This window comes from Rhipicephalus microplus, unplaced genomic scaffold (assembly GCF_043290135.1).
Source record: "Rhipicephalus microplus isolate Deutch F79 unplaced genomic scaffold, USDA_Rmic scaffold_24, whole genome shotgun sequence".
Lineage (NCBI taxonomy): Eukaryota > Metazoa > Arthropoda > Arachnida > Ixodida > Ixodidae > Rhipicephalus > Rhipicephalus microplus.
The window spans coordinates 9906847-9929359 of record NW_027464597.1 but is presented as its reverse complement, the minus strand read 5'-3'; the positions used below and the strand labels follow the sequence as shown (position 1 = coordinate 9929359).

The following is a 22513-nucleotide window of genomic DNA, read 5'->3' as shown; positions in this document are numbered from 1 at the left end:
GACTTGCTGGTACTTCGGAGTATTGCACCCGGTAGCGTTTGACCAAAACGCGCTGGTTCGGCGCAGACCGGCCGACTCACGCAAGAGGTTCGGAAACGGAACAGCACTGCATGCTCTGGCATTTTGATTACGTGTCGGGCCGACCCCGTGGGCTTCACTCGTGTGACGTAATGCTCCCTCCATTCTTTTTGTTCCGCCATGATAAGCAGCACAAGTCAGTTCTAGAACAATCTCGTCATGATCAACAAGCCTGCGAAATGACTTCCTGTGATTTTTACAGGCAATAAAGCTTGCACAACTAGCGCCACCTAGACGGTAGTGTAGCTGTGAGTAGCCAAGCCAAAACCTGGCTTAAGCCCGCCATTTTCATTTTCGTGGCGAGTGTTGAGGTGGAAAGGAGGAAAAAAAACATTTAATACTGTAAGTCATGTACAGGGAGAGTGGGCAACGGTCCTTAAGGGGCCGGTACATACAAACACTAGGTGGGCACCCCTTTACGGGAGCCCATTGACGTCCGTCGCGGCCCAGGCACGCTCAAGCAAGGTCCGTTGAGCCGTCAGGTCAGAGCAGCCGAGCAGGGCTCGCTCCTAATCCTCCTGAGAAGAGTTGAGAATAAGGGAGCAAACGGGGTGCAAGTGATGTGGCAAGGAGGCGGCGATCCGACGGGGTATTCGAGAGCCTAGTATATTGATTTGTCTAGTGTGCCTCTCATAATTCCTCGAAGGTATTCATCATACTCAGGCCCAAAAGGTGTTGGTTGGAAGTGTTCACCGGAATGTCGAGGGTCCACTTGTATACTTTGCAGAGAATGACTTCTAGCACATTCTCATCAAACTTGCGCAAGTGGAGATATGGAGCCAAATACAGGACACGGCTTGTGACGAATGTGTGAGCCCGTCGCAAGACATCTTTGCATCCTAATCCCCTGCACTTGTTGGAAACCCGGCGGACCATGCGACCCACTTGGTTCCCCACCTTGCACAATTTTTTCGTAATAACTTCCTGTGATATTTACCAGCAATAAAGCTTGTTTCCCAGAAGCACACGTCACAAAAAAAGTGAAAATCGTTCAGACTCACTTAAGAAATATAGCTAGCCTTCGGGGGTCACTCAAACTCTCACCATGATTTTTCTCAACTGCACTTGCTCAGACTCAATCTCGCCAAAATATTACTCACCTGGACTCACTCAAACATTAAGTGACGACCCGACACGAGTCTGAGTGAGTCGACTTGTGAGTGAGTTTGCCAACCTTTGCTCAAATAGTGTTATGCTAAAAATTTACGCTAGGGCTTCCTCACAAAAGTGGCTGTGACACTGAGTGTGTTCCCACTTTTCTCATGCGAAAATAACTAGATTCTTTATACCCACAGCATCGCAGTAGGCAAAGACAGCCCCAAGAAATGTTGAAGAAACAGTACAGATGAATACAAGTTGCTTCTTGCTTTTGGAGGGGATCAATGCAGACCTTGAAGCAAAATATGACTCTCTTACTTTTAACAGCAAAGCTTCTCTTGGTCGGGGCTTTCATGTTCGGGAACTGGCATAACTCTCACTTCGGTGGGTTTTACCCACAGAAAATGCGTAAACCCACTGTAGATATGTGCCACTTCATTCACCCATTACATTCAAATATACTGCATGCCACCAGCTTCTCTGCTTCATTAGTGTTCATCAATTGGAGCTGGCTGAATTTTCGTCTTTCCAAAACATCATTAGCAAGGAGGCAATGACAGCAAGACACATCAGTGATGGCATCGGCTTAAGGCGGTTTGAATCTTCTGTAAATGGTGCCAGAGGATTGGTCTCATATCTGAGGACCATAAGCTGAGCATGAATTCCGTTACAAATGTAGGCACATACCCAGCTGCAACGACTGCAGAGTTATTGACAAAGATGTCGAATGGGATAAAGTTTGCCATGCCTGACCTCAAGGATGTGTACTGGCGATTGATTGTTGAACGAGGGGGAGTATGTAATGGTTAATGTGCTAAAAGGTACGAGAGATTTCCTTTCGCAATCTTGCCTGTGCTGTCATCCTCTCGACGGGAGATGCAAAATCCTTCGATGTCCATGTCAACTCCTGCTGCAGCCTACTTTGACGGAATCCTGGTGGTAGGCACCAGTGGCAACGAGTATGCAGTCTCCCAAAGGTGCCCCGGCAAATGCACAAGACAGGTCTAATGCTCAGTTATGGAAAATGCCAATTTGTGGTATCCTCATTGGTATGTATCAAGATAACATCATTGATAACATGACAGTGGGCTGTATTGTGCCCTGTGTAAGGTTGAGGTAGTTTCATGCCTCTGCACATTTACATAGTAATGTTCAAAAGGAACCAAGTTTCCTTGGCTTGACAAATTAGCACAAGCTTAGCCTCTGTTTGTGACCCTCTAGCTGTGATATCCACCTATGCGCCAGCGGTGGACCTCTGCTTCGAAAACCAACCCTACCTTTAACTGAAACTAAAGCATGATATCCTTTGTGTACAGGATTCCTGTCAAAATCAGAGAGCACATGTCACTTTACAATAGGCATCCCTTTTGCCGTGCACCAAGCAGCCTGCTGTAATCCTCAATACAAGTTACTTCGGCCTTTCTAGGCTTTAATTGCACACCACTCACAGCCTCGTCGTCATTTCTCGTTATCACCTATGCACTGCTGCGCACTGTCTTCCGCTGAAAAAAAAAAATCACAGCATATGCACGGAGTGAATGATGATGAGTGGGGCAAAACGTCCATCAGCCCGACCATTCGTTCTTGCTTGCATCTATCCGCGCGACCATCTGTGCGTCCGGCCGTGAGTCCGTCTATCCGTCCGTCCGTCTGCTAGTCTCTGTCCGTCCGTGCGTCCATCTAGGGAACACTCCAAGTACCGTCATCTCCCATCCCCTGTGGCACATACCCGCTCTAAAGCGGGCATGTGCTACCAACTGCTACTACATACATCAGAGGATGTACAGACCCACGCATTAAGAAGCTTCGTCTCTCAAAACTAAGCCACATCTGCTCCAAAGAAAATGATGAAACAGCAAAGCTGGTGGCATGCAATGGGGTTGAATAATATGGGAGAAGTGGAAGGAGCGGTAGTGGGAGCAGCGGTGAGAGTAGAGAGTAGTGGGAGTGGTGGCACATATCTGTAGGGGATTAACCCGCTTTCTGTGGGTAAATCCTACTACAATCCACGCTCACCGTACATGAAAACCTCAATTAAGAGCAGCTTTCCTGTTGAAATGAACTAAACACCATCAGTTCTCAGACCAAAACTGAGGTTGCATTGAACTGTCATGTTCTCATCCATCTGCTAACATGACTGGACTGTTCATTGACAGTCTCACTAAATATACCCTAGAGGACGCATTGTTTCAGCCCTTTGTCCCTTGTAGGAAGTGGAAATGCGTCTATATGCCTGTCTCTTTGCAGAGCTACTACACTGTGAATTCAGTATTCAGAGATGTGCACAGCCAAAGAGTGGATTCAAGACATCACGCAACATAGAGTTAGTCATCGTTTCTTCGTGTCTTTGAGAGATAAGTACAAGATGGTTCACCGTTTCAAACCACAAAGCTGTTACAGCGTGAGCACAAACAGAGGTCATGATTTATTCACTCTGAGAAGCCGTAATCAACACTGCTACTACTGCTGCATCCAAGCTCATTTTGCATGATGACACTGACATTCCCCATCACTTATGTATCACTGTGCTAGTCACTTGCACTGCTAGTGGTGATGCTACAGTAACCTTCACACTCTCTCGCATTTTTGTAGCTCCAAGAGGCTTTCACCTGCCAGTCACCACCCAATCACTACTCTTTCCAACCCACTCATCCTCGCCGATTCGCAGGCCTCACCATCTGTCCTGCTTTGAAATGAATTCATAGGCCACAAGCAGTCCATCAACTTGGTGCAAAGGGCCATGCCAGATTCAGTTCACTCACCGTGCTTTTCTCTCCTGACAAGTCTGAAAAAGCATCCATTTTTCTCCCATGGCTGACAACCTCACTGCAAGATTTCAGATCTTGAAACTTGAATTTCTCTATGAATAAATACTCTTTCTTACCAACATTTAGATCGGAACTAATCTGTAAGAGCCGCTACATACATACATTACTAAACATAACTATAAATCAATCTACACGTTCAACGAGACACATTGTTGACTGGCACACTCCACAGCCGTCTACAAACTATGGGCCACAGGTGCCACAATATACAACCTTGTTATAGTTCTATAGATTATGGCAAAATAAACCAAATCTCAAATGCCTGCATACAGAATGCAGCTTCTCTGTGCACTTATCATTTCTCCTTATCCCTTGGCTTCTATAAGCCTTCCTTGTGATGCGCATTTGCTGAGAAACACTGCAAGCAGAAACCACCCCCTGTGCCAAACACTGTATCATTTATCATCTCCTAAGTGTCGCACTATCAATGAACAAGTTGACGAGATCCTTCATCACAGCATGATCCAATGTTTCAATGAGCTTCCCCAATTACTTCAAAGGATCATTCTGTTGAGTTCGAAGACTTCATTATTTTTTTTACTTCAATCGTTTTATAGTTGACATCTTCGAGCCTGAACAAGTGCCCCCTATTTTCGCGCTCAATCATTTCCATTCATCCTTTGACTTTTACCAGCCTCCTTCGTGATGCGCATGCACTGTCAAACGCTCTATCAACACTAGCCCACCCCACCTGTTGCACCAAAAATAACACTGTGTATCATCTCCAGTGCATCGTGTTTCTAATGACCTGATCAATGAGATGCTTTGTCACAGCACTGTCCTATGTAGACTTCCCCAGTTATTTAATGAAGGATTTCTTGAATGGAGTTTGCATTGATCATCGTCATCTTGTTGAATAATCACACTTTTTGATACACGGGGATAATAAATTAGAGATTATCAATTGAAAGTGATGACACGAAAGAATGTAAATCTTTGCCGGACACTCATGAAAACTTCTCTTCTTACAAGGTGACGATTTCTTCACCTTAGATTTGTAGTCAGCATATTGGTAAGTGTTGATGGTAGAAGTAAGTTGTGCGAAACTCTACTGAGCATGCCTGATAGCTTCTACAAATTCATTCTTATCCTCTTTGGCCTGGGCAACGCACACCCAACACTCGAAGGAATGATATGTAATGTATTGTGTGGTTTCAAGTGGAAAAGCATTACTTGGAGACAAGTTTTTTCTCTGTTTCGTTTTTGCAGCTTCAGCGTGTTTTGACATGCTTGGCAGCTGCGAGTATACTATTAAATTAGAAAATGACCACTTTACCGCTGCCAATCAATGATTTTCATTTCAAAAGATGGCATTCTACCTGAACCCAGCAAAACATGTATGGTCGTTGAGCTCCCGATACCCCAATTCCGCAACTTTGTAGGATTGTGCTTGTACTTTAAATGCTTCGTTTGTAACCTTGTGCCTGTCATATCAATAGGTATCACCTAGAACGCAGTTATTTGATGAAACGACTGACCTCTCATGGTCGCATAAATGCAATGACGCATTTAACACCCTGTGCAGTCTTCTGTTATTGCCTCCTATTCCATGTAATTATGACTGCAATGAGACTACAGAAGTGTTTACAAATGCCAGCAGTGTGGTACTGGGCACTGCATTTGCCCAGCAAAAAAAAAAAACCTGAAAAAAACTGGGCACACTAATTCTACTTTGAAGACTACTGTCCTCAAAGTAGAATGCTCAGCCATAATCAGATGCTTAGCAAATTCCATCTTTACTGTAACACAGCCTGGCCCCTTTGAGGCTGATGACCTTTCTGGCTGACCGGCCTGGTGAACATTTCGCTTGAAAAAATTCAGCATGAAAATGGTGCACTATTCACGCTGCAAATATTTAGGTGCCAACTCTCCTTATTGGACCAGCTAGCCTTTCTGCATTGAACTATGTGTTCTCGCCCAGTGATTAAAATACTCCTGCATACAAAAAGCCCATTAACCCTCAGTTCATTCCTCATGTCAACTGTCTTTCTGGCTTCCCTAGCAGCCCACACCTTCATTCACAAGCTTGCGACCACAGTTCACATGTGATGATGTTTTTAACACCTACAAGCACCTGCACATTAAATATTGCTGATGCAGCAGGTGTTACCTCATCAAAAGGTCCTCAGCTCATTCCATTAGTGTCAGTGTAAATCCCTCTCTGAGCCTTCGGTTGGTGCCTTGCAACCCAATCTTCGCCCTGCCAAGCCATTTGAACTGGTGAGCACGAATTTCTGCAGACCACTGCTTAATGACTACAGCCACCAACTGATGAGTCAGTGCAGCAATCGATCTCAAGCCTGTACGCTGAAACCATTGAACGACCAACAGCTGTGGCATGTGACATCGCATAATTCATTTATCATCATTTGGTTCGCGCACCACATTTAGGGAACCTTCAAGTGATGGAGGAGGTGCATTTTTATCGGAGGTTGTTCTACGCTATCACGGTTGAGTGCAAAATGGTCCACTAGACAAGTGCTGCCTACTACCCACAGACTAATGGGCTCATAAACAACATTAATCGTATTCTGAGCAATACTAAATCCATGTACAGAACATACAAACTGAAAAGTGCCGGTAATACGTGCAGTGAAACCCGTGGATGTTGGTGCATTGTTAGTGCATTTTCGAAGCACAATGAATGCCTTTGGCTGTCTACACCCTAATCTGTGGTTCAACTCAGTGCCCGTACTGCAATTCTGGCACACTTTCATATCAACGTGAAATGACTCAGCTCTGCGCACGGTCATTTGCCAAGCACTTGACATGCAGTGCACTGTTGGCACTACGATGAGGTACACGATGGCTCGTTAGTGACTGGAAGCTGTTATCATGCTTCGGAACACTCTATCTTGCATGAAAATTGAATAGCTTATTTCACCAATACCCACGAAAAGTGTTCCTCGTACCAGGAGCCAGATGATTCCACTGTCATGTTTCAATCTATAAATATTGATACGAAGTGTTACTACCAGGACAAACGAGGGAAGTGCGGGTAGAGAAGGAAGGCGACGTTGCTTCTTCGGTGATCACGGTCTCAGTGCCCATTAAAAACCGCCTTAAGTTACTTCGCCATACGTAACAATATGTACAATCTGAGCATACCAAGTGGACCCGCCACGTTGGCATGGTAGTTAAGGCGCTCGACTGCTGATCTGAGTTGCGGGATCGAATCCCAGCCACCGTAGCCGAATTTTTGAAAGAGGCGAAAATCCTTGAGCTTTGTGAACGTTAAATAACCTCAGATGGTAGAAGTTTCTGGAGCCCTCCGTTGCAGTCTCTCTCATAATCATATTGTGGTTTGGGGTGCAATTCTAATAATTATTATCATACCAAGTGGAACCAATTTCTTCCACTCATAACAAAAGTCAACAATACTGCCACAGTAACCTTTTTTTTTCACCCTATGGACACAATCACATGAATGGCAGAGAGGGCTGCACTAGGCTCCTAGATGTTGCTCGGGAGAAAGAACTGCCATGCAATGCTGTCCATTTACACCTAAGGTGCGCTAACATTAGACATCTCCAGTCACTGATCCGAACAAGAGCATGTCATCTGCAAACGGGGATTGGTTGCACCAATCGGGTGCCACCTCACCAATTGAACAGCCACTTGTCATACGATGAGCACACTTCCGGAAAGAAGCAGCTAGTAAAAAATTTAAGACATGTTGGTGCTGTGTCAATATGTATGCTGTTTTTCTTACTATTTGTTGTTGACATCAATAAGCAGCAAATTTGAACAAGGTGTCTAGCAACAAAACAATTTTCGTTCACATATTCTGTTGTCTACTATTGAAGCCAGCAGACGTCTGCAGCCTTGACGTTGATGTCGATCATCAGTTATCCTTACATTATTTGTCATCTTCCTCTATCTACAGCAATGATACTGAATCCTGCCTGACACTGCAAGCCAAAAGTCGGACTCTACTGGCTGACACAAGAAGTACGTCCCAATTAACGAGACAAAAATTTGTATCAAGGCCACATCCAGTGTATTAAGTGGGCTGACCACATAGCTACTGTATCTTCTAACGACTGCAAAACTTAGTTTAACGCTTGACTGATATTGCGCTACCAATTAATTTGAAGAAGCTTCACACAAATTAGCAGAGCCCAAGAAACGATGCCCGGCACTCTATGAATTTGTTGGGTTTGAGAAGAAACGGAACAAGTGGTCATAATAATTGATAACGTATGCAGACCTTTCTGTAGGTGCACGCCTGTTAAAAGTCCTGTAGAGCAATGCCACACAAGACTGATCTTAAATTTAAGCACAGTTACCTGTGCAGGGCCAAAACCGTACGACAATAAACTTTGTGTTTAAGCAGTGCTCCCAGCGACCATTACCAATCTTCACTCCAGTGGCCCCGCAAGGGTGGATGATACCAGCTTGGACGTCACGACAAACCTGCAATCAAATTAACAACACGGCCGGCAGGCTCTCAACTCACCGGGGAAGAAGGGCCAGCTTCTGTTCGAGCACCGTTTCCAGCCTCAACGCCTTTTTGGTCAAGTGGTGCTGGGGTCCGTAGAAGCGGTAACAGTTCTCCAAGATGAGCCGTACGTCGCGCACGACTTCGGTGATGCCGGCGTACGACCGGGAGTCCAGGCCGGCGCGCACTCGGCTCAGACACATGGGCTGGCGCACGACGCGCAAGTACGCGGGCCGCTGCTCGATCTCCAGGGGATCGAGGAAAGGCGCGCTGTACTTCCGACACGCCGGAGAGTCGAGCCAGTCTACGAGGCGTCGCGCGGCTTGAAGTTCGGGGCTTTCGTACACCCGCCGCCGCTCTTCCTCGAGCAACATGCTGGGCGGCATCTGCATCGTGTAGCTGTGCTCGCCCGTGCAGTGGTCGGCGGACAGGACGTCGATCACGTCGTACTCGCTGCCCGAGTCGTCATCGTCGTACCGTTCACCGTCGACGATCGCTCCGACGGCGCCTGGCTGTGGCGGCGGCGGCAGCAGCGAGCATTGGAACGACGTCGCGGCCGCATTCATCGCGCAGCCTCGGGTCAAGCAACGCGGGGGCCGACCGAAACACCGCCGACGGCGCGGCGGCTAGCGATGCCGCACGCGACGGCTCTGCGGCACGACTCGCAACTGACACCGACTTCTCTTGTCTCACCACCACCACGGGCCCGCTGAATCAATGGTCCCAACTGGAGGGGGGGTACACACACTAGTCCTGTCTCAACGAGGCTTGGCCCACGGAGGCCCAAGCGCACAATAGACGGGACCCCATGTCGACGTCGCGCACTTCCCAGCCGACCACGGTGGACGTGCCACTCGCTGCACAAGGATTCACTCCAGGGATGTCTCACGGCATCATCCACTACACAAGCACAGCTCTTGTACACACGCTAAAAAAAATCTCTATCGATTTACTCGCAGCGTTTTCATACCCGAGCTTCCGGATCCGGATGCTAGTGAGTCGGATTTAAAGCCGTCAAAGCAGCCAACGCAATCCGATGTTTTTTTGTTTTTAATTTCACCTAGAGCAATTTTCGCCAATAATTCCATCGATGCACCAAAATTTGCTTGGCGCACTACACTTGTTTTTATAAACGTAGACGTCATTGCAAAAGCACAAAGAACAAAAACATAATTATCAAATTTTGATGGTTGTCACAGTAATCGGAACTTGTTTCCGTTTTCTCGTGGTGGCGACGATCGAGGTCGCGGTGTAGAATATGGCAGGAGCTACTCCTCAAAGTACAAATTACCAATGAGTTGATTATGCGTCTATTCGTTTGACGCGGCTATTTGTTCGGGCCCCCACGTTTATTGGAAGACGCCGCGTAAGTACACGCATTGTTTAACTCGACGCGGTTCGTTCTTCTTTCAATCTGCCGGCTCGGCGTAACTCGGAAAGGGGCCGGGCATTTAGGCCTAGCCTCAAGCTCGGCGGTGAGCGTGTGACGATATGCTGCCGCGGTGCCGATTACTCACGCCGTCGGCGGCCCCTTTTTTTTTCTTTTTTTTTTCCTTCGAGCCGCCGACCGGCGGCGCCTATCGCTCGATCTGCCGAGCTGTGCTGCACGCCCGAGGAGCTCGAACACTACGCTCGTCAGTGGTTCAGACCGCGACAAGAGACCCGTGCGACGATATGCGGTGCTGCCCGCAACGCCCATTCAACGGCTTGTGCGCTCACTGCGAGATCGCCCTGGGGCTCTGACGTCCTGGGCAGCATCGGAGTGTGGCGTCGCCGAAGCAGGTGTTTCTCTGCAAGCCCCTCCCTTCTGTTGCAGGTAACGCGGCCCCGGCGGCAGACATGGGGAAGCTCCTGTCCAAAATTTTCGGGAACAAGGAAATGAGGATCCTCATGCTGGGCTTAGACGCCGCCGGAAAAACCAGTATCCTTTTTATCACCCCCATCTGTGTGCTAATCCTTGGTGCCGCGTCGATGTGTCCTTCGCCTTCTTCTTGAGCCGGTGTCGATGAAAGTCGGTGTGTGTACGCGACCTCGACGGACCGCTGCTTGCACGCCGGAAGCGGTTTGTTTTTGAGATCGTGCGCGAGTCCTTAAATGGTAGAGTGTTTGCATTCCGATCGCGGAGGGTGTCGCTTCGGATTTGTCAGCTGCTATTAGAAGCTTCTCGCGTAAGAGGCGCTTTCGCTGCATAACGTGCTTGGCACAGCTCGGCGCTGAGAACATCGCTATTTGCATCTCTGACCTGCGTGAGCAGCTGACGCTCTGTAATTGCGCCGTCGTATTTCATCACGCCAAAGCGTGCCTCGAAACAGTGTTTCATTTAGTGAGCATAATGTCACTTTGGTGTGTGATCAGTGGAATCTAATGACTTGTGTACTGCATTGTGGAATCGGTATGTTTCATAATCCGGCGCGCGTCGATCATTGTGTGCCATCCCCACCATGCATCGATATGCTAGCTAGGAACATTAATAATCGAAATCACTGCGGGAATTATGACGACTATCGAATCGGACAATACGCAATGGAAGAGCTGAAGTACCTTGCTGTAGCGCCAAAGTCTAGTTGTCACTTTCATGCAAGTAACAAGTTAAAGGGCCGCTAAAGAGCAAAATGGTTTTGTTACATCAGTAAATTTCTCACTCACAGTTCCAAAATCAAGCTGGCTGCAATAACAAACGTGGTGAGGAAACTTCTGAAAAAAAGCCATCTTGTAATGCCACATTGGAGCTGCCACGCCATAGGTAGCGAAGTTGCAGATTTAGACACTGTGTACTAGGTCGTACATGATTCCTAAATGCTATAGATGAAGATATTGTCCTCTGAGGGGGGCTTTAGTCTTGACATATTAAGTTTCAGAAAATTTCGTTGAGCCAATGTCAGCAAGTTACAAAAAGTGTACTTTGAAATTTGTGACGTGTTGATTTGGGTGCAGAATTTTAAAATTGAAATTTAGACCTTGATTTTCTCCTCTACCAGGAAACCTATGGGGATAACATCATTCACCATTTTCAGGAATTTGCAAGGTGGCTTTTCCTGCAAAGTTGATTTCCAACCAGAAGGTCTTGTTCACAGACTGCTTTTCTCACTCATTCTGTTCTTGCCTTCCCCCACCACCCCTCCCTTCTTAACGAATGACAGGTGCCTTGTCCGCCATGCGATCCGAGGGTTCGTACGAAGACCACACAGTAATTGTTGGGGAAAAAAAGTTTCGTCGCACTCGCGCGCCTTCACTTGAATAGGAGTGGTAAAAGCACTGTAAGCGAGAAAAGCAGTCTGTGCCTGAGAGTTTGGGTTGGAAAACAACCTTGCAGGTTCGTCGATTGATAATGGAATTCTGAGAGTGCAGTTCTACTATCTAAACTGATTCGCGGGTTCACTTTAGTGTCCCTTTGATGTGATCATAGTGTGCATTGTGTATCGTTCCTTGACTCATTGCACGCACCGTAGCCATCTTGTACAAGTTGAAGCTCGGACAGTCGGTCACAACCATTCCAACGGTGGGCTTCAACGTTGAGACTGTCACCTACAAGAACGTCAAATTCAATGTCTGGGTGAGTGACACTCCTGTCGTGGTGAATTGTCCAAGTACTCCAGTTTGCACGTGTTCAGATGGTGTGTGCCTGCCTTTTTGCATGTTTCCGCTCAGCGAGGAACTCTCGGCTGTCCGCAGTTGGGCTTCCATTGTTCTTTCATTCGCATAAAAGCAAAAAAAAAAGAGCAGTTAATAGTGCATACTGTGAATTACTATATAGCAACATCTGGCAGAGTGCGTTGACATCGATTGAACATAGTTGAAAAAAAAAAAAAAAAGTGAAAAGCGATTGTCTGCCTAACAGTAGAGTCATGACACGAAAAAGAGACTGCAAGAGTATCTGTGTAAAACTTGAAAGCTATTTAGAAAAAAATGTTGAAAGAGATTCTTTATAACCTTTGAAGCTTCGGACTTCATAATATTCGTCACCTTTGATCGAGAATTTGACTCTGGACATTGCTAGAATTGCTTTTTCCTTGTCTCCTTTCTGTGGAATCGGTGAAGTTTTCCTCAAATTGTTGCATCGCCATTGATTCATTGGTCACAAGTTTAAGGTTTATGAATCTTACACCACTGTACCAATCTTTATCACTCTAAATTAACCAGAAACTGATTACTAATTGCTCAGAAATTTCTTTGCAAGGCTCCGTACGAAATTGCTCTCATGGTAATTTTGTACTAAACTACATTGTGACTGGCATCAATCTGCACCCGCAAAACCAGTGGAGCGCGTTCATGGGAGGGGAAAACATTTGTTCCCTATAGTGGAATCTGGTTAATACGTTTTTGATGCGAACAGAATAATAAACGCACTATGCAAGACTTTTATTTAACAAAATGGCTAAAAAAAAGAGAGGAGGGAAATATGGATACTTCTTCAGAAAATCACTTTTATTCAGCAATGTTTATGCCACACTTCCCTCTTTTCATCATTGGATGCCTTGGCCATGCATGGCAGCAATCATTCCGCCATAAATCCGATGCTGCTGTGAACTCAGTGGCTATGCAACGTGGTTTAAGATAGTGTGCCTAAGAGTAAACTTGGGATATATATATATATATATATATATATATATATATATATATATATATATATATATATATATATATATATATATATATATATATATATATATATATATATGTGGGAGTAATAATTCAATGGGCCAGTTAGTCTTCGTGAAGGTATGGGATATGGCACAACGGGAGCGTTGTCAACAAGGATAAATATATTTATTTCCCAACAGTTTCGGGAGGGGACCTCCCTTCATCAGGGGATGAGTATATATATATATATATATATTGGTCAAGATCTACTTTCACAGTAGTATTATCCAATTCTGGGCAAAAATGTGGTTGCCTCAAAATGTATTATTTCGAAGGGACGTGTGCTGGGCTTAAAAAAAGCATAATAGCAAAACAAATGTATTATGCAGGATCAAATTAGCCAGATTTAACTGTATATGAAACTTGTATTTTGCCTGTCTAAAATGGTATTCTGCCTGGCACTAACTCACCTGCATGGCTGTCATCTTCTGTGTATCACATTCATCCAGTGTTATAAGAAAAAAAATGACTGAGGATTCCAAGACAAGTGAAGCCAGTGTTTGTTTTCATCCAGCTCACGAAATTTTTCAGGTTTCGCATTTTCATTTCATCGTCGTGTTGATGCACGCATCTGTGCACTCTCTTCATCGGTGTTCACGTGTGATGTGTGCATGTACATCTCAGTACCTCACTTGTTCTTAAACCCGAGATTGAGAGTTGACCATGACGGTCACATTTACACACACTTGTACCTGTTCTATGCTTCTCATTCTCTTAGCGGTGGAGAGGCCCTAATGCAATGACGCCTGCCTACTTATGTGTAGGTTCACTTTGAAGAAACTCTGGGTGTTCAAAATGAATCCTGCTTCATGGTTCTAGCATGCCAAGCCCCAGAGTTTAATATTGTCGATTTCTCCTAATGGCTCCTGCCTGATTTTTCATGTGACGTTCTCTTTTGCAGACAAGCAATAGTGAAAGCTCGTCAATGCGAATTTCGCGGGGACTAGAAAAAGTGTTGGAATGAACCAAGCGGTGAATATCGAAAGTATCAAGAAAACAATGAAGAAATGTCTATTAATTACACCAATACATAATTCATTTTTAGAATATGTAAACTTAGTAATTACCTTTAATGAGGGCAGTGCAAAAGCCGCAACTTTCACAACTTGCAACTTTGTTCACACAGTGTATGCGGCAAGATTACTACGTCTTGACACTGTAATGCCCACTGTATCATATTTGACACATTGAATATGATACTTCAATACTGCTACTAAAAGCTACCATAGGTGTCTTAAGCAGCTACTGCAGATTTGACATGTTATGAAAAAGGTAGTGACCTACATATTATTTCCAATTAGCACTAAATAACGTGTGACTCAAACAAAATTTTATTCTTATTTTTCTTAAAATGAACTCTAGAAGAAGAGTAAAAATAGTGAGCGTTGTCTCACAATTTTTTTGAAGGCATAACTGTTGCTGGGCATTACAGGGTTAACGTGAAACATGCTCTGAATCCATGCCTTATTACGTACCAACAACTCGATTATGGATGGCAACTTCACCTTTCTAAAGGCTGAAGGCCCACAGCCATATTTGATCTCTGCGAACTTGGTCTTCATTTTTTGTGTGTGTGTGCCACACGTCTACGGTGCTTTGTGCTTGACATGCTCCAAGGAGCACCCGAACTGATTGGGTTGAGACCATATGTAACCGAATTAGCTAGAGTTTGATGCTATTAAACAGTACATACTCTGGAAGAAAAAGACCTGAGGGCACATCCAAATGAACTTATTTTCTTAATTAATGACTGTCAAATTAATATGAATTAATGTTAATAGTTGATGACTGGCATTCAATGCCTCATGAGATTTTTTTCGGCTGACAATTTTACTATATGGCTGGAAAGTTATCTACTTGGTGATTAGAGTGTTCAAATGTGTCATAAATTTCGTTGCTGTTTCGCAGACATGTGACCTCTGTTAGCGTATATATGCATGTTTTTTGCAGTTTTTATGTTTCTTTTTTTTTCACATTTTTGCTGTTATGAATCACTTGATGTTTCTTATGCCCCTCTTGCCTGGACCGATATGCTGGTCTGCAGTATGTTTAAATAAATAAAACGAATTTCTATTGTGTAGTAAAACTAGCTGGAGCTCCCACAGCTGGCGAACGAGTACTCAACTGGACTTTCGGGGCACTCTACAGGAGCCGTGACTCGACAGTAGACGTTGTTGCTCTCTCGTCCTCAGGATGTTGGCGGTCAAGACAAGATTCGTCCCCTGTGGCGGCACTACTACACGGGCACGCAGGGACTAATCTTTGTGGTGGACTGTGCCGACCGAGACCGCATCGACGAGGCGCGCCAAGAGCTGCACAAGATCATCAACGACCGCGAGATGCGCGACGCCATCATCCTGGTCTTTGCCAACAAGCAAGACCTGCCCGACGGTGAGCGCCTCTTTAGTATTGACTGCACTGAAACCACGTCTTCTCACACACTCCAGTGACATTGAAGGGCCACTCACCAGGTTTGACAATTTTGAAGTGACAAGTGTAATGCGTAGATGGGGCATTCACGATCACGGCTGCCAAAACTTGCAATGCTGCGCGCTGCGGACATGGGTCAAATTTCAAGATGAACACTGCTTCTCTTTCCTTTCGCGGGCGCGCACCCAGAGAATGAGGGCTTGATGTGCACGTATGAATGGCCCAATGTACATGGCATTGCCATGACGTTAGTCCTCTACATAGACCACTGTGCTCTGACGTTGCCAACAGTGGCACGTGACATGGCAAAAATTATTTAACACGACATGCGTAATTTATGTAACTTGTAGCTTGAAGAGATTAATAAAACTGTAGGTAAATAATCGAGATGCAATAAGGGAATGTGTACATATTTCCCCCCCCCCCTCCCCCCCGTGAATTGCAACAAGATGCAGGGCTAATGTGCCGGCGTTTCGCATGCGTCTGGTTCCTGTGGCCACCGCATCAAGCTGACGACAGCCATGGAAACGAAAGCAACGCTCCTGCTAGCTACTTTACTGGTGGAGTAGATGAGCACTAATTGTGCTCATCTACTCCATTGCATCTAAGCCAGCATTTCTAAACCAACGAGCAGAAACAGGCAGTAGACCACAATATAACGCTGGTCAAAAAAGAAAACCGCTTGCGTGCTTGGTAGTTGGGCTTGTTTGGGCACGTCATGCTTACTTGACCTCTTGGTCGGATGCCGTAGAGGGTAGGGAAGAGATTTGGCTTGTGAAGGCTACGCGGTAGAGCAACAAGCGTTTTGAGCTTGCCTCCTCTCATCTTCGTTTCGCGTTGCTTCAAAAAGCAGTTTTCTCAGCTCTTAATGAAGAGGTCGAAAAAAATTTTTGTTGCAAAATGCTCCTCATTGGACACTCAACAACTTCCAAAGTCTTACTAAAATTTGTTATGGGGCCTGGTGAGTGGCCCTTTAAAGGTATCACTGTTGTAAAGCAGGGTTGCAATTTGTTTTTCACAGGCATCACAAAGATGTACCAGCCTAAAGTTTTGAAGTTGGAGCCATTTAAACAGGCTTGTTCCTCAGTGAAAATTGGTACTTATCAAGTATCACTGGAGTTCCACTTCGAAAATATTTAACTGTTTTCAAACTTCAAAAATATTTAACTCTCCTTGTTTCTTCCTTTTAGCTGTAATATGTAATGGCAGGCCAATCGTTTGTTCATAATGGGGTTAAGCCTTCCATTACCTTGCAGGTTGCCACACTTGTGATTTGCAATAGTAATTAATTGTGGCAGTGCACATCGCAACAAACATGACAGTGGTAAAGTATGTGCTAGTGTTCATCTATTATGTGTTTGTTGTCATTCTTTATACATCTGTTGCCACTTTTCATTGTATTTGTTGTTGACAGGCTTGTGTTGGTGCAATTTTTTTTTCCACATGCTTAGTGTTTGCTCTGGTTTATCCTTGGTAGATTTTTATCGAGAAAGGCAACTTACACCAAAGAGTGCCAAACACAGGGTTGCTGGTTGACTTTGTTATAAGCAATTACTAAACTATTACCCTTCAAAAAAGTACTATCCTACATAGGCTAGGTGCTCAAATGTGTGCACCAAGACAATATACTGAAAGCAAAAGGAGTGGTGCAAGTGATATTCAGAAAGTCGCATTTATTTTGAAACGCTTTGTGATTGCAACTGAGCCACGAGGCTGCAAAAATACACGGGCAGTTTTTCAGCAATGATATCATCGCCTGTTTTGTTGTCAGAATGCCACTATTATACTTGCCAACTCTCTCTAATTTTACGAATGCTAACTCAAATCTCCCTATAAGTGGCAGTCACAGCAAAGGAACTTCGTTTTTAGTTGTTGTTCTGTCACTTGCGTATACGTCAGCCTTTTCTGCTGCGAGTTGCGATGCTGTGGAAGTTCACTCGCCGCTACGCTTATAGTTTATTGTAACCATACCATAGAGTGCCACGCATCTTTGCGAAGGGTGCCTGCCGCGAGACCCGCTGACCACTGTATACCGAAAGTAGGCGATGGGAAAGGTATCACAACTTCATCTGTCTGCCTTGGCCTCTGCATATTGTATGCTAGGCCTACGTCCCTTGCCTCAGTTGTTTGTTACGAGGTTGTAGCGGTCGTGGTGGTTGTGTGTTCCCCCAGTTAAAAGACTGATGACGGTACCAAAAGTAAAGTAATAGTACTTGCAAGTGTTTCTGGACTCATACGCAACCGAGTTTCCGTGCTTTGTGATGTTGTGGAAAGGTGGCAAGTACGGATTCTGTACCACGTGCGCCTGTGATATAAGCATTTCGCTCGGCGGCAAGGCTGACACATCGCTTCACAGAAACATTGGAAGTTTTTTTCAAAAAGGCTGCCAAGACAGTGCGATCTGCGCAGAATGCCTATCCACAGGATTTCTTAGGAAACACAACTTGCCGCAAAGCGTAAGTGATCACGCAGGCCTGTTGTTTTGGAAAATGTTGCCAAAGTGCAAGGACGCGAAGTGGTACTTGAGAGAACAACTGCCATCATCTGGGGAAATGACTGCAGTTGCAGAAAACACTATGGTGGGGGCTCTGAAACGCCATGCTTTCACAATTGCAGTGAACGCAGGCAATGACAGCGCGTCGCCATTGTCACGGTCTCAATTATGTCTTTTATGCCCCCCTCCCCCTCAGCGGCAGTCTCACGAATTTACATGCTGCTAGGTTGGCAGGTATGGATAGTGGTAGTAGTGGGTTCTGTTGCGCAAAGGTGGGCAAAATGCTTCGATACTGCCCAGCCCTGCTCTTGCGTCATTTTATGTTTTTTGCTAATGTTTTATGTCGCTCTTTATTTTCATGTAGCTGCATGTTTTTTCAATTTTGAGATTCAGGAGTGGTGTTGAAACCTCATTTCCTCTCAACATGAAGGACTTTATTTTAGTCTATATTCATGAGAAGCGCATATTATTGGCTATAAGTGTAATTGATTCCATTTGTTATGTATTTATGTTTTTAAGTCAAAGATCAGATGACGAGACAGGCTTTGTCAGTCGGTCCAATGTTCAACAATTGTCACCAAACAAAAAAAAATTCAGTCGCAACCCTGAAGTTGAGTTTTGTTGCTACATAACCAACTTGACCACTGCATATCGCCTCATCTCTGTTTTAACTTTTGAGAATTTTTATCAGACGTTATTTACTAGTGACTGCAGTTGTAGTTTCACCAGTGTGTGAAACTAACAGACTGATAGAATACTTCATAGCTGAAATATGTGATAGTGACCATTCGTTTTTGAACAGGTTGCTATGCTCGTGGCCAACTTTTCGTCGCGATGAAGAGGAAGGTAGGAGGTGCAGCTATTGCACATGTACTTCTCCGCAAAGTAGTCCAGTACGGCTCGCTCTTTGAATGACGCCCGTGTTCGAATAATAACATTGCATACCACCTGCTTCGTCTGCTTAGACAGTAGTTTAAGTGTGAAATTCGTTGCGCCTTCGGCGAGTCGTTGGAACAGCTGCAGAGTGACAAGCACTCCCCTATAGACGAAGACCCCATTTTGACTGTGAAATGCTCATAAAACATGTAGTGCTTTCACCCATGCAAAAACATGAAATAACACTGCCCTAAGACAAATATGAATTACTCCGTGGTGCGTGCTGTCGCTCTTTATAAACAGCATACCACAGAAAATAGTTCTATGATTTTTTTCGGCGGAAAACGCTCATGCAATTGTGGGGCTCTGTTGTTCAGTGGTGACACACGCCCACTTTGGTTACTTTCCTTCAATTCCAAGAAAAGTTGGTAAACACACACTCATCGTAAGGCAAGGCGCGCAAATACGGACACAAGGGAAGCGAGCAAGACAACACAGGCGTAGCGTCCGTGTTATCTTGTTCTCTCTTGCGTGTGCACGTTTGCACATCTTGTAAAAATACAGCACTTCAATGTCTAATGGTGTCTGAGAAAAGACTCGGAACTGAGTATCTATGTCAATGAGCGTGGTGTATCTTTACCGAAACATCATCTTCCCGTAATTCCATAATGCATGTGACTTCCCTACTGGCGGCGTGAGCATTTTTACAACATGCCTTGGCTGCTTGCATGATAAATCCGTAGCAGCTAGCTCAACCTTGAGTTCCTGTAAACAAATGGGATTGCAATCCGCAGCCATGAAGCCACACGAGATCCAAGAGAAACTCGGGCTGACGAGGATCCGCGACCGAAATTGGTACGTGCAGCCAGCGTGTGCCACGACGGGCGACGGACTCTTCGAGGGTCTCACGTGGCTCACGTCAAACCACAAGTCCTGAGGCCGACGGCATCGAAGACGGCATTGCAGAAAAAAATTCCCGCCGCGTTGCCGTTGCCAGCGTCGCCATCGCCGCCACCGTCATCGCCATTCACCACCGGTGCGGTGCCAGGCAAGGAGGACGCCTGAGCGACAGGCAGGCTGGCTCTGCAGGAGGGGGGAGGGGCGGGCCGCCCGGGGTTCGCTCAACCTCTCCTCCAAGTCATCGTTGCCGTTTGCGGACCAGCCACGATGGGATCCTCGTTTTCCTAGTGCCGCTTCTTTTTTTTTTTTTTCGCGCTCGTTTTTGTATACTGCCACTGTAAAGTTCAGTCGTCAAAAGAACAGGCAGGGTCTCGCCCCTTGCTGTTGTAGGGGGCTTGGAGATGTCTACGTGCCGGTACTGTTTGCCCCCATGAAGCTGCCTTGTCCCTTCTGTTTTTTGTTTTTTTTTCTCCTTGTTTCTTCCTTTTAGCTGTAATATATATGTGTGCAAGTGCTGTTAAGAACAGTGATGCTGCTGCAACAGTGGACACTATTGCATATCTCTTTTTTCCTTCAGTGGTGGAGGACGTGGGAGGACCTTGGTAGGGGCCCACACTGCTTTCTTTTAGAATGTTTGGGGCACGTGCTGGCGCTGCAACAGACTCTCGGAGAGGCTTTGGCGGGTGGGGAGACGAGAATGAAAGAAAAAAATTGAGTGAACTCTCTTTTTGTCCCGCTTTGTCATAGACTTGTGCGCTTGTTTTGGAGGGGCGTCTCGGCACGCAAATATGCATTCACCGCAGTTCTTTACTCCTTGCAAAGTCAGAACTTGACACTGAAGCACCACGACATGCCGATATGCACGACACGGAAACAGTGTCTTGAGGAAAGCATCTCTGGAAACATTGCGACGAAGTGCTCTTACCGCCAGCGGTGGTTGTAAAGGGGGGGGGGGGGGACGGGGGACTGGGAGTTTCCAAGAACGATGTCGGGCCGGAGCTCAAAGTGGGGGATACTCTTGTGTCTGGTGGGGACCTTCTCAATCTTTTCCCCTAGACCCTGTCTCTACCTCCTCTCCGAACACGGGCCACTTTGTGCAGGCAGGGCGAGGGGGACCGGTTCCGTTTGTGCCTTTCTGGGTGCGCTACACGACGAAGCATAGACTTCCCCACGAGGGATTCCACGGAGAAAGGAATTCACAGACACGCGAGATGCAGCGACAGCTAGCAAGCAGACCACTACCACTCCCCTGCATTTAGTCCAGAAGGGTTGGGGGAAGGGGACACTGTGTCCTCCCCCACTGTCCTAGTGTCACCCAAGTTTTTGTGTCACACTGCTACCAGGCTTTTAGCAGGCAGGCTGCCTTTTTTTTGTTTGTTTTTTATTGTTGGGTTGTACATATCGGTTTTCAACCAGTGGGCAAATAAACTTTGTTCCCGAGCTTCCAACAGCCTGTGCATGCCCCTCCCCCACGGCTTTTTGCAATAGAGGGCATGGCCAGGATAATGTAACGATTCTGTTCCCATAGTATTGTATTCCTTTGTTCACTTGGTCAGTTCAAGCAACACGACGATGTCCATGTTATTATCGGCTGCTTGAAAAGTTAAAAGGAATCCTTACATTATTTTGGTCCATGTTTGAATGTGTGTTCAGCCAGCAGCACTGTCAACTGTGGCGTCTTAAAGAAGACTGCTTCTTGTCTGCATATTACAGCACCGTACATGCCTCAGCATCACTCACCACCTAGCATCGAACTCTTAAGTTAGGGCAGACCAACAAGTTGTCTGAAATTTGTTTTCTTTCCGGAAGCCCTAAATAATAAAAATGTCATATTTATTATCACTTTTGGCTATGTGACTGCGTAATTTGTGTGTGCACAATTATAGACTGATCATAAAAAGCTACGAAGTGAACTCGTGTGCATCCGTTAGTAGAGCTCAGCCACAAAGTTTGAAGGGGCATCGGCGCATAGATGAACACAAACTTAACAGCTCATCAGCACGGAATTCCCCAAAGTTGACCACATCAGAAGAAATCACGACAGCAGATGCACACAATCTCAAAGAGCATGTTCACCTTCATATTATTAGAAAGTGCTAACCTTCCCCCCAAAATTTTTTTGTTGGGATAGTGGGACGGTTTTTTTGTTGGGGAAGTCCTGCCAGCATTGACTTGCAAGAATGGCGAAAGACATTCTGAAACAAAAGTCTGAAAACAATTTTCAGCAGTATATTACAATTACCACCAATCCCCAGCTGCTGTTAACAGTTGGTGTGCCTGCCGTTCCTATGAGATGGCGTGCTGGCCAAATTGATCATTCCCAATCTGATGCCTCGGATATATCAAGATCTTGAATAACAAGTGTAGCCAAGCCACACTCCCTTTTTACTACACTCGATAAAGAGAGCAGAAAATAATTGACCAGACTTGAATCCAGTTGACCATCTTCATAAAGCAAAGTATTCCTTGTTACGATTGGCTGATGAACCATGTGAGTGTGCATATCATGTTTTCCATAACATTGCTATAAGTGCAGCAATCATTCCCAAAAATGAACATCCAAGTCAAACCAAAAGCAATCCTAAAAATTATCAGCTTACAATGAGGTTTTTGACAAAATGCTTCAATCAAGTAAACATTAGCGATGTGTACAGGCTGCACCTGTTGCGGATGAGCAGTTTGAGCTATGGTCTCCTGGAAGCATACAAACATTTGCAGTTTGGTTGC

The 22513-nt window shown here is 45.5% G+C and overlaps 2 protein-coding genes across 2 annotated transcripts in view; one reads left to right on the top strand and one right to left on the bottom strand.

Annotated features, from left to right (window-relative positions):
* LOC142786450 (uncharacterized) overlaps positions 1-9437 on the bottom strand; it is a 35652-nt gene extending 26215 nt beyond the window's left edge. The window contains exon 1 of the mRNA XM_075884145.1: positions 8464-9437. Coding sequence (XP_075740260.1) covers positions 8464-9011 — 548 coding nt within the window. The 5' untranslated portion in view covers positions 9012-9437. The remainder of the gene's footprint in view (positions 1-8463) is intronic.
* A 219-nt stretch (positions 9438-9656) lies between these two features.
* LOC142761601 (ADP-ribosylation factor 6) lies at positions 9657-21628 on the top strand. Its single transcript, XM_075884155.1, has 5 exons — positions 9657-9811; positions 10262-10366; positions 11895-11998; positions 15279-15477; positions 19681-21628. Exons 2-5 carry the CDS (start codon positions 10285-10287, stop codon positions 19821-19823), a joined length of 528 nt encoding a protein of 175 aa, XP_075740270.1. The 5' UTR covers positions 9657-9811; positions 10262-10284; the 3' UTR covers positions 19824-21628.
* Positions 21629-22513: the final 885 nt, after the last annotated feature.

Bases quoted from the DNA above. Each gene is read 5' to 3' on its own strand.
- LOC142761601 (XM_075884155.1), top strand. From the start codon at position 10,285: ATGGGGAAGCTCCTGTCCAAAATTTTCGGGAACAAGGAAATGAGGATC. The intron at 10,367-11,894 runs GTATCCTTTTTA...CACGCACCGTAG, and splicing joins AGACGCCGCCGGAAAAACCA to CCATCTTGTACAAGTTGAAG. The intron at 11,999-15,278 runs GTGAGTGACACT...TCTCGTCCTCAG, and splicing joins ACGTCAAATTCAATGTCTGG to GATGTTGGCGGTCAAGACAA.